This window comes from Nematolebias whitei, chromosome 14 (assembly GCF_014905685.2).
Source record: "Nematolebias whitei isolate Nwh7 chromosome 14, NemWhi1, whole genome shotgun sequence".
Classification (NCBI taxonomy): Eukaryota; Metazoa; Chordata; class Actinopteri; order Cyprinodontiformes; family Rivulidae; genus Nematolebias; species Nematolebias whitei.
The window spans coordinates 10,635,608-10,647,600 of record NC_056511.1 but is presented as its reverse complement, the minus strand read 5'-3'; the positions used below and the strand labels follow the sequence as shown (position 1 = coordinate 10,647,600).

The window sequence follows — 11,993 nt, the reverse complement described above, 5'->3', positions numbered from 1 at the left end:
CTACCCAAGGGAAACATATCAAATACATACACACACAAATGCATATAAATTATATATATAGATATGCATATAAATAATTTTAAGTCCTCAAGCTGTTATTAGGAAGCAGACATGACAAATTTTATTAAAATTAAATGAAGCATAATTCCACTTGTTTTTTATTTTATTGTACTCACAGGCCAAAGAGCAAAGAGAAAGACAACCTTCATCCCGTCTCTGACAACAAAAAGGTTAAAGAAGAGAAAGAAGATGAGAAGGTTGAGGATGTAAGCTTTTTTGTTTGTTTTTACTTATTTCTACCTCCTTTTTCTTGCTTTAGTTTGACTACAAACATTGAGTTTTATTTTAATTTAATTTTTTTAATTATAAAGTTGGCTTTCTTTAAATGATCACCAGCTTGAGGTGACATCACATTTCTTACTTTTTTTTGGGGGGTGGGTTGTTTGTGTCTCTGCAGCAAGACTTTGACCAGAACAAACTGGAGGAGGAGATGAGGAAGAGGAAGGAGCGGGTGGAGAAATGGAGGGAAGAGCAGAGGAAGAAGGCCATTGAAAACATAGGAGAGATCAAGAGAGAGCTGGAGGAAATGAAGCAGGGCAAGAAATGGAGCCTTGAGGATGATGATGGTGAGGACACACACTGAAACATTTCAGTTTGAGAAATAAAATTCTGTATAAAAATTAAAATACTAACACTCTTTCCTCTGCGGGATCATTTAAATAGTCACTTAAGTTCCTGTTCCTGGTTCTTATTGAGGTTATTTTTGTAGTTTATTAAAAAAAAAAAGTAATAAACTCCTTTATTCCAGACGATGATGAGGAGGGCTCAGCTTTGATGGAGGCAGACGATGATGAAGAAGAAGCAGACGGAAAGGAGGAGGGCAAGGAGAAGGACACAAAGGAGGCGATAAAAGAGGAAGGTGAGATGGAAAAGGAGACTCCTGTGGAGCAGCAGGCTGAAGAAGACGAGGTTGATCCTCTGGATGCCTACATGGAGGAGGTCAAACAGGAGGTGAAAAAGTTCAACATCGGACCCATGAAAGGAAACGATAAGGTGTGGACGTCACTTTGGATTAAAGTAGAATAGTGTGTTGCCTTTTTTCCTCTACAGTGTCAAAAATATTAGCAAATTCATTCAGCCTTTATTTAGACAGGTTAATCTCATTGAGCCTCGAGGACTCATTTATAAGAGGGACCTGATAATGAGTTTTTAATTAAAAAATCTGCTATAAATCAACAGTGAATCACTTTACTGTTTAGTTTAAAGGTCTGGAAAGTGTTGTTGTATTTTGTCTGCTAATGTTGAACCGTCAGTCGTCTCTGGGTGTTTTATCCTCTACTGCTTTATTAATGTTATTGTTTTTTTTTGTTTTGTTTTTATCAACAGAAAGGAGCAATGACCGTAACTAAAGTGGTGACAGTTGTTAAAACTAAAAAGTTACCTCACGTCCACAAAAAGAAGGGTGAGCTGATGGAGAACGACCAGGATGCCATGGAGGTGTGTCTGTAATCGCTGCTTCAGCGGCTCGTTGAGGTCTTTTCTCCTGCTGTTTGTCTGAAATGTTCTGTGTTGACAGTACTCGTCAGAGGAGGAGGAGGTAGACCTGCAGACAGCTTTGACGGGTTTCCAGACCAAACAGAGAAAGGTTCTTGAGCCTGTTGACCACGGGAAGATCCAATATGAGCCGTACCGCAAAAACTTCTATGTGGAGGTTCCTGAACTGGCCAAGATGTTACCAGAGGGTCAGTGAATCTGGTTTTAGTACGAACACAATGTCAATATTGAATCATTGTACATTAGCAATATGATTAGATTCATTCTTCATTTAAAAGCCATGTTCTGTCAGTGACGCTGTTTAGCGAGGCTGCTAATCGTTAATTATGAAGACTTTTTGCGCATTGAGCAGCTCTTAAAGAAGCTAAAATTACCACCTTTATATTAAATACAGACTTTGTAAAACATGAACGACTTCACTGAAATTTAAAGAAACTGAAACTGGGTGGGTTAAAGCTAAAAAAAAAAGGGCAGAAGACTAAACAAAATCACAGTGTTAGCTAAAATGGGTAAAATACTAGCTACAAGATAAAGGTAGCTAAATTCTAGCTACAAGGTCTTCTTCCCTCCTTCAGGGGTCGCCACAGTGAGTCGCCATCTCTCTGTCCTCTGCATCCTCTGTCCTCACTCCAACTACCTCCATGTCCTCTCTAACTGCACCAGTTTAACTAAACTAAAGTCTAGCTTGCTAAAAGCAGCAGTATGCTAGCTAAAATCATAAAGAGCAAAAAAATAAAAAGCTAAAAGAAGTAAAGTGTTTCTAAACGCAGAAGACAGCTAACTGACGGCTAGAATAAGAAAAATGTAAGCTAAAAGAAGCATGGCGCTAGATAAAAGAAGAACGGTACAAGTTGAAAGGAGCGAAATGCAAACTAAAGGAAAAAAGTAGTAGATTAAAGCTAATACACGCAAAAGGCGAGCTAAAATTAGCGTAAGAAGGCAAAAATAGAGCAGATCTCAAAGAGAATAATGTTTTTGAAGGAACAAGAAACGTCTATATATTTTATGGAGAAACTTTTTGAAATAAAGTTAAATATTTTGAAAAGTCTAAAAGTTACAAAAGTCATAGTTTCCATCTCTTTTATTAAAATAAGCAAGTCACCTCAGAGTCTTATGAATTTTTGTCTTCCTTCGTTGCTTAAATAACATTTCTTTGTTGTTTTTAAACAAACAGAAGTGAATACATTCAGACTAGAACTGGAAGGTATCACCGTCAAAGGAAAGGGCTGTCCCAAACCCATCAAGACCTGGGTCCAGTGTGGGGTGTCCATGAAGATACTTGCCTCTCTGAAGAAGTGAGTTGATGGATGTTGTGCAGTATTTTATTAAGTTAGCTCTTTTTGTTTTCCTGTATATAAGTCACGATTCCTTCAGATTAAAGACCAATACGGCACGCTGATGTTTTTCCTGTAAATGTAACCAGGCATGCCTACGAGAAGCCCACACCAATCCAGGCTCAGGCGATCCCCGCCATCATGTCAGGTCGAGACCTCATTGGCATCGCTAAGACCGGAAGTGGGAAGACCATCGCTTTCCTGCTGCCCATGTTCCGACACATTATGGACCAGAGGCCACTGGACGAATCCGAGGGACCCATCTGTGAGTATCAGAAACCAAAATAACTAATTTTCTCTCCGAATCAATAAAAACAACTCGTTCACTCCAACATAAGGTATTTTGGAGGGATTAAAGGTGTCAGTCTCTGCAGATCTACACGATTAAACTTTATAACTTTAAAGCTTAAAACAAGTGGCTTGTGTTTGCTTTCCACAGCTGTAATTATGACTCCGACCAGAGAGTTGGCTCTACAGATCACAAAGGAGTGCAAGAAGTTCTCCAAAGCGCTGGGACTCAGGGTGGTGTGCGTTTACGGAGGCACGGGAATCAGCGAACAGGTAAAAGCCCTCGCATTAAGCTGATCCTTTTATTTCAAGAAGGCTTTAACTGTCCTTCAGGCGCTTAATCAGAAGTTGAGCTTCATTCACATTTGAGTCGATGTGCAGCACGGACCTTTTACACAGATTTATTGATACTTTCTCGCTGATGTTTACCACCCAAACTGCCTGCTAAACTGCTCTTAGTGCACGCATAACTCCAAATGAACTTTATGAATAATATTTGAATTACTAAGTGGTGTGTCGGCCCTGTGATGGACTTGCGACCCGTCCAGGGTGTACCTCGCACAATGATATCTGGACATGGGCACCGGCGACCCCCGTGACCCAAAATGGAAGAAGCGGGTAAAAGATGATGGATGGATGAAACAATATTTTGAATATAATCTAATTAAAATAATATAATCACAATATTCGTCTTTATTCAAACCTGCTGATTTTGTTTGATTGCAGATTGCTGAGCTGAAAAGAGGAGCTGAGATCATCGTCTGCACACCAGGAAGAATGATCGACATGTTGGGGGCCAACAGTGGTGAGTTCACTCATCCTCGTCGTTATTCTTACTTCATCACCAGGATGTGAGTTAGCATTTTTTGTGTAAGACGTCTGCATGGTTGTAAAGTGTCTGCAATAATCCAAATCAGTACCTTTTTTACTAAACTGTTGACGTTATTTGACCCCGCTTTTGGGATCAGTCATTTCTACAAGACAGTGATGAGTTTCCTGAAGATCAGGGCCGGTACAGGTAGGTGGACCTGGTACTGCCTCCACGGTTCCTCTGTCGCCACACTGGGATTAATCAGACTGCTCAATGTGCATCACGACAGGGATTTAGACTGAACAGATTAAATGTATGTGTTCAGAGTTATTTACTGAGGATTCAGTATTTTTGTTTATCTCTAATGGTTTTTCTTCCACTAAGTGTGGCTCTTGTCTTATGGGGTTGAACTGTATTCTAAATTTATTTTTTGAGTAATTATTGTAAGCGAAGGGGTTATTTGTTCTTTCCACACATGCGAGGTAATCTGTAATATGTTTCCCTTATAGGTGATGGGGCTCCATCTCTTGTTTTGTATCTTGAGGCTGTTTTCTGACTTTTACAGGTCCCTCATGCCCTTGAGATGGTACGCAAGACCAGAGACAAGCAAAGAAACAAATCTAAAATGTCATTAAAATAAACCCCCGGCTTTAAGAAAATAATATATATATATATTTAAAGTAACTTCAGATAGCTGCATTCTGATACAAGGTTGTCTGTATTCGTCAGATTAGCTGTATGATTTTAAAAGGAGACAAGCTGTTAATTAGGGCTCGACTCTTCTCGTAGTTGATCAGTGCTCTTTATGATCCTTTTCATAACGTGCAGGCCGGGTCACCAACCTGCGCAGAGTTACGTACTTAGTGTTGGACGAAGCAGATCGGATGTTTGACATGGGCTTCGAGCCACAGGTGGGAGATTCACTCTGTTTGTTCCCTCACACTTGGATGTTGGCTGTCACATTTTCTCATAGTTTACATCCTCCTGTAGGTGATGCGTATTGTGGACAATGTGCGTCCAGACCGGCAGACAGTCATGTTCTCAGCCACCTTCCCCAGAGCCATGGAGGCGCTGGCTCGCAGGATCCTATCGAAGCCCATCGAGGTGCAGGTCGGAGGCCGCAGTGTGGTCTGCTCGGACGTGGAGCAACACGTGGTAAATTATTTTATTTTATTATTTTAGTTAATTTTTCTGTCTGTGAAAGAAAAAGTATCTACAGGAAACATTAGTTTTTTTCCTTTTTCTTTTTTTTCCCGGAAGAATAATTCAAGATTTTTACTTAACTAGCATTTTAGTTTACATTTATTTTGTGAATGCTGAGTCAGCATATTTTAACTATTAATATATAAAACTAACAGGGCGGCCAGGAGTAGTGTGCCATGACTTGGGTTTTGTAATTCCAATGCTTTTTAAAATTATTTTACTCTATGTACAAAAAAAATCACTGCAGAAATCTATTTCTTCAAAAAATCCTTCAAAAACATTTGTTTTATGAAATTTATTTTAGCATACTTGTTCTATTTTCCGAGATGGAGTAGAGGTAGGGCAGCCGACTTGGGACCAGAAAGTCGTGGTTCGACTCCCAGCCATGCCCACATGTTGTGGTGTCTCTGAGCAAGACACAAAATCTCTAACTGCTCCCTGGGCGCTTGCATAGCTGCCCACTGCTCCACCTGGGTATATCTTATCAATCTTATCTTATCTGGGTTGTCCTTATCAATGTTCCAACACATACTGAACATTATTATTGATATTGTTTATCTTATTTCTTTATATATTGTTTTTAACATTTAGGAACTTTTGTGTGAAATCTTTTTATCCGTTGTTGCTGCTGTTACACTTGAATTTCCCAGCCGTGGGGCAATAAAGGCTGTTTCTATTCTATTCTATCTCAGGTGTGATGGGTTAAATACAGAGAACTAATTTCACCATTGTATGGCAACATACAATGATGACAATTTCAGACTTCCCTTCTCCTTTAGGTTTCATATGCTCCTCTTGAATTTTAGCTACTTTCTTGCTAATTTCAGCCTTTAGCTACAGTTTTTATACATTTAGGTTAAAGCAACTGTTTTGCTATATTTAGCTTTTAACTACAGTTTTGCTACATTTAGCACTTAGCTACAGTTTACTTCATTTTGGGTCTGAGCCATTGTTTTGCTAAATTTAGTTTTGAGCTTCGTTTTAGTGTCCGTTTTGCTAAATTCAGCTTGAAGTTGCAGTTTTGTTCAAATTTAGCTTTTAGCTACAGTTTCACAAATGTTAGCGTTGAGTGTCTTTGAGTTGAGCTTTAGGGTAAAGCTACTGTTTTGCTCATTTTAACTAAGAGCTACAATTTTGCAATATTTAACATTTAGCTACAGTTTAGTTATTTTTGGTTCGAGCTACAGTTTTCTTAATTTGATGTTCTGTTCTGCTTGTTTTTCATTTTAACACTTCCGTTAATTTATACTTAAATAAATTTAAACAAACTCCTCCAGCTCTCAGAATTCACACAATCTATTTTTTTTTTATTTTTGCAGCAAATGCAATTCTAGTTTCATTTGAGATCTTCTCTTCCCAATCAAGCAAATTGCTCATTTTTCATTGCCATTCTTTTGCTTTGTTTTTTTCTTTAGCTGGTGATTGAAGAAGATAAAAAGTTCCTGAAGCTGCTGGAGATTTTAGGCCACTACCAGGAGAAGGGATCTGTCATCATCTTTGTGGACAAACAGGAGCACGCAGACGCTCTGCTCAAAGACCTGATGAAAGCCTCGTACCCCTGCATGTCTCTGCACGGAGGTACTGGGTCACATTGGATTTAGGAACATGATTGACCATTGTTCTGCTCATATCAGTTTTGCTTGAATCTGAGTCCTCCAGATTGGATCATTGAGCTCTAATGTTACCGCTGTTGTTTTAGGAATCGATCAGTACGACAGAGACAGCATCATCAATGATTTTAAGAACGGAGCGTGTCGCCTGATGGTGGCCACCTCTGTGGCAGCCAGAGGTTTGGATGTCAAGCAGCTGATCCTGGTGGTCAACTACAACTGTCCCAACCACTATGAGGACTATGTCCACAGGGCGGGACGCACAGGCAGAGCAGGCAACAAGGTCGGCCACTTAAAACCTTTTCATCTTTTTTAAGACTACCTCTAATTTAACCGTGACTAATAAATCTGAGTCCAATTTAGTCTGTGTTGGAATATTCAAGTGGTAGAATCTGAGGATTAAATGTTTTTTGGTTCGTTCTCAGTTATTATTTTTCTTTTAAATACAAAAACACAAAATTAAATCTTGACACGTTGGTCTTCCCCTCCATCTTGTTCGTTTACCGTACTTAGGGCTACGCCTACACCTTCATCACCGAGGATCAGGCTCGTTACGCTGGAGATATCATCAAGGCCTTGGAGCTGTCCGGGTCTCCTGTCCCTCCAGAACTGGAGCAGCACTGGTCCTCCTTCAAGGACCAGCAAAAGGCGGTAAGTTGAAGTAAATGGTTGTAATCTCGCAGGAATGCATTAAGTAAGTCTGGTATTGCTTCATAAATTGTCTGTGTAAGCATTAAATGAGTTTTCCTCTTCCTTTGTTTGTCCATATAGGAGGGTAAAGTTATTAAGAGCAGCAGTGGGTTCTCTGGTAAAGGCTTTAAGTTTGATGAGACCGAACATGCTTTGGCCAACGAGCGAAAGAAGCTGCAGAAAGCTGCACTTGGATTGCAGGACTCCGATGATGAGGACGGAGCGCTGGACGTGAGTTCCTTTTTTCTTTTCGTTTTTTTCTGATTACCGTATTTTCCGCCGTACACGTTGCACCATGCACCGTCTTATAAGTCGCATCGGTCCATTTATGTCTAATAAAGTGGAAAAAACATGAATACGTTGCTTTGCCGTGTAAGTCGCATCTATTATGCGTCACCGCTGACACATAGTGTTTGTTACGCATCACTGCTGACAACCTGGAAATGTGGACCGGTGTTGTGCTAAAAACCATTTGGCTGCCAAATAGCAGCTGCGGGAGCGTGCACGGGAGGACTTTAACAAGAATTTAACAAGATTAACACTTATAAACAATGATTTGTTGCTCGAAATTATAGCAAAGGTGTGTCTCAGTTTAACATTTCCTTAATAAATGTACTTTGACGGTCAAGTCATCTGCATTTCATAACCCGATTTGCGGAAGTAGGAGCACGCAAAGGGACGAGTCGCTGTGCATTTCTTCGAAATTTAACAAGACAAATGCATAAAAACAATTGTTTGTTTGCTCGACTTTATAGTAAAGGTGCGTTTCAGTTGAACTTTTACTTAATAAATGCACTTTAATGGTCAAATTAGCTGCATTTTCAAAAGTATTATCTGCCTCAATGTTCTGGGAGCGCGCAGAGGGAGGAAATCAGGAAGGAGGAACGCTGTGCATTTCTTTGAAATTTAACAAGATAAGCACATAAAGCAATTATTTGTTTGCTCGACATTATAGCAAAGGTGTGTCTCAGTTGAACTTTTACTTAATAAATGCACTTCAATGGTCAAATTCGCTGCATTTCGCCGTGGCGGCGCAGCAAAATGAAGCTGATTTGACAGTTGCTCCAGGCGAGCAGAACGAAGGTGGCAGGCTGTGGCAATCCGATTGTGACATTAATAGCCACTTTTACTTATTACATGACACAACAGCATAGCTTACTACTCGAGTGCCATCTAGCAGCTGAAAATGGTAGTGTTCAATATTTTCGATGTCAGAATGAATGAAAACGGTCATATCTCAGCCCAAAATTGGTTTGTAAATATGGAAAAAAACAAAAATATGTCGCTTCGGCGTAGAAGTCGCAGGGCATGTAAATTATGCAAAAAACTGTGACTTGTATGTCGGAAAATACGGTATCATTTATACTTAAACAATTCTGGCTCGACATTAAATTAATGAAATCTTTTTTCCTTAGATTGAGGAGCAAATTGAAAGCATGTTTAATTCTAAGAAGAGGGTGAAGGATCTGTCTGCTCCTGGAGCGGCTGCTGGTGCAGCTGTAGGCGTTGTTCCTACAACGGCTGCATCCGGAGGGCTTCCGGGCGTCGCCCCGGCGTCTGCTGGGAACATCCAGAAACTGGAGATGGCCAAACGGCTGGCTCTCAAGATTAACGCTCAGAAGAACTTGGGCGCTGAGGCTCAGGTATATCAGGTTGACATTGACTCTTTAGTTCTAACATTCAGCTTCTGTCTTCTGACATACGTTTTATGTTTTCTTGGTTCTAATTTTATTCCCTGTTCTCTGCGTCCAGGACGTGATGCAGCAAGCCACCAACGCCATCCTGCGTGGTGGGCCCATTGTGACGCCGTCCGTGTCGGCCAAGACCATCGCAGAGCAGCTGGCAGAGAAGATCAACGCCAAGCTGAACTACACACCGGTGGAGAAGCTGGAGGAGGAGCGGCAAGCGGCCGAACAGGCTGAGACCGTCAAGAGATATGAAGAGGAGCTGGAGATCAACGACTTCCCTCAGGTCGGCGGCTATGCTAAGATTTTTAATACTTCCGGTTTTTGAACGTTTCTTAAACTAAATTTGTATCCGTGGGAACCATCAGCGGTCGTTTAGATCGGCAGTATTTTTTTATCAGATGGTAAAAGAGGTTCAGGTTTTTACCTTGAAATTAAAATGGCATTTAATGAAAAATGTCACGAGTATTTATCTTTAATCATTCCTGACTGCCATCATTTAGTGGTTAGAACTGCTCGCTCTGTGTCGCCATTTATCACATTATGTTTTCACTGAAGGTGAAACCAGAGCGAAGCACAACTTTTAGGCTTAGCGTCAAGCCACTAGTTGTTTTTGACTTTTAAAAAATACTAATTTTCCATTGACTTATAAAGTTATAAATGTCAGTTACTGATCATCAGAGTTTTCTCAGGGGAACTTTGTTACAACAAACCTTCTTTTTTAAAACATACATTTATTGCAGAACCTCCTGTCTTCTGGTATTATTCTAAAATATTACTACATTTTTATTCTTTAATAAGGAAATAAGCTTTCATCAATGTGTTATCAGCAGCTTTAAAAGTGATGTAAAATTAACAAGTTTTAGTGGGTTAGACATACAGTTTTCTTTTATTCTTGAACCTGTTGTATATGATAATCTTTTTCAGTGTGACTCGTTAAAAGCTCGTTGCTTTCGTTGATAGGCAAAGTTTAAACAAGTCGACCTCAAATGAAGAACACACAGAAAAATATTAAGAAATTATCTAAACTTAAATTAACATGTCACAAAAGCCTACTGGATATATGGAAAGTTGTTTTTGTTCTCTATTAGTTTTATCACTGATTTTTAAATAGGGCGTCTCACATCTGATTTAAGTAGATTTACTGAAAACTTGTTCTAAGATATTTTGCATTTTTTTTACTTTCGCAGACGGCCAGATGGAAGGTGACATCTAAAGAGGCTTTGCAGAGGATTGGTGAATACTCTGAAGCTGCCATCACCATCAGGGGAACTTATTTCCCTCCTGGCAAAGAGCCCAAGGAGGGAGAGCGCAAGATCTACCTGGCTATTGAAAGTACGTATTACTACGTGCCAAAAATACAAATCCACCAAATGCCTGTGTATTTTAAGACTTTTTATAATTCGTTTTGGAACGTCTGTTTAGATTTTGATGTTCCTTGTTACAAAAATGTCTTTATTTATGAGGTAGACTGTGGTGTTATTATCGAAGTACAATATTTGCCTAGTCTTTATTTCAAGGCCTCAGTTACCTCAAAAATAAATGATCTAATAATATAATCACTTAATATGTGCTGGGAAATTGAGTCACAAGGACACATTTTTCTATCTAGCTTCAGAATGAAACATTGTTAAAATTTAGCAATTTATCGCCTGGCAACAAGATAGTTTTGGCTAATATTATATGAAGGGATTTCCTTCTGCTATATCAGCCAAAGGAAATTATTAGTAAGTGTTAAGTAATTATTAGTAAGTATTATTTCTGAAAACATACCATTTAAAAAAAAAAAAAAATTGAATTTAAAGGTAGATTAGGAAGATTATATGCAGTTTTAGTTACCTGGATCACTAGATGTTGTCCTTATGGACTAATTTTTAAGCAAAAGTCAATATTTTTCACTTATTTAGCATGACAGCCTTCACATATACTGAACATGTTTGTTTTCTAGGTGCAAGTGAGCTGGCTGTACAGAAAGCCAAAACAGAGATTACACGGCTGATCAAAGAGGAGCTCATCAGATTAGTAAGTGTCTTTGTAATTGGATATCAGTTATTTACCCATGACAATTAGTCAATATTTTAAGATCTGTGCAATGTCCTAACGTCTGTTTCTTGTTTTTCTTAGCAAAATTCCTACCAGCCAACAAGCAAAGGCCGATACAAAGTGTTGTAGAGGAAGATTTGTGGCTACAGCGAGGGGTTTCCATCAATCAACCTACTCTATTTGTTGTCGTTTCAAGAGGTTAATTAATTTTTTTAGTCTATATTGTAATGTTTCATTAATTATTTTTTGTTCACCCCCCCCCCCCCCCTGTGTTCCAGCCTATTCAGTGATTTTCCTGTTCTTACAAATACCAACATGTCTGATTCTACATGCATCATTAAAGCAGCACAATTCTCCATTTGGCTATCTGAGATATGCCTTTACATATAAAACCGTCTTTCTTTAATGTGCTATTTTGGTCAGGTTTATGTATATTCAGCATAAAAACCATTGAGAATCTCATATGAAAGATGTTTTTACATTTCCTCAATAAAACAATGAACATGATGTGCTCGGATGATGTGAATTATTCAACACCCATTCGTTTTTATATTATTTATTAGCAGGGAGAAGTGTTTTTTCCCCTTTCTAAAGCATCCCAACTGGATCCTTGCTCAGTATTTGCTTGTATATCTTTATTTGCTTGAGGCAACTAAACGTGTTTTTTAGTATTTTACGGTTAAAAACGTTTTGTGTGTCAAAGTGTTTCAGGATGAGCTGGAGGGGGGAAAAAACTCGCCTCTGTTTAAGCCGCTCTGCGCATGCGCAGCCCTCC

At 39.2% G+C, this 11,993-nt stretch overlaps 1 protein-coding gene across 1 annotated transcript in view; it reads left to right on the top strand.

Annotated features, from left to right (window-relative positions):
- ddx46 (DEAD (Asp-Glu-Ala-Asp) box polypeptide 46) overlaps positions 1-11,680 on the top strand; it is a 13,481-nt gene extending 1,801 nt beyond the window's left edge. The window contains exons 4-23 of the mRNA XM_037687833.1: positions 179-266; positions 458-626; positions 809-1,053; positions 1,387-1,497; positions 1,577-1,742; positions 2,729-2,849; positions 2,978-3,153; positions 3,328-3,449; positions 3,903-3,981; positions 4,816-4,898; positions 4,978-5,142; positions 6,606-6,768; positions 6,890-7,083; positions 7,314-7,451; positions 7,572-7,721; positions 8,906-9,133; positions 9,243-9,461; positions 10,366-10,510; positions 11,124-11,197; positions 11,300-11,680. Of these exons, the coding sequence (XP_037543761.1) occupies positions 179-266; positions 458-626; positions 809-1,053; positions 1,387-1,497; positions 1,577-1,742; positions 2,729-2,849; positions 2,978-3,153; positions 3,328-3,449; positions 3,903-3,981; positions 4,816-4,898; positions 4,978-5,142; positions 6,606-6,768; positions 6,890-7,083; positions 7,314-7,451; positions 7,572-7,721; positions 8,906-9,133; positions 9,243-9,461; positions 10,366-10,510; positions 11,124-11,197; positions 11,300-11,347 (2,884 nt within the window). The 3' untranslated portion in view covers positions 11,348-11,680. The remainder of the gene's footprint in view (positions 1-178; positions 267-457; positions 627-808; positions 1,054-1,386; positions 1,498-1,576; positions 1,743-2,728; positions 2,850-2,977; positions 3,154-3,327; positions 3,450-3,902; positions 3,982-4,815; positions 4,899-4,977; positions 5,143-6,605; positions 6,769-6,889; positions 7,084-7,313; positions 7,452-7,571; positions 7,722-8,905; positions 9,134-9,242; positions 9,462-10,365; positions 10,511-11,123; positions 11,198-11,299) is intronic.
- The last annotated feature ends 313 nt before the right edge of the window (positions 11,681-11,993 follow it).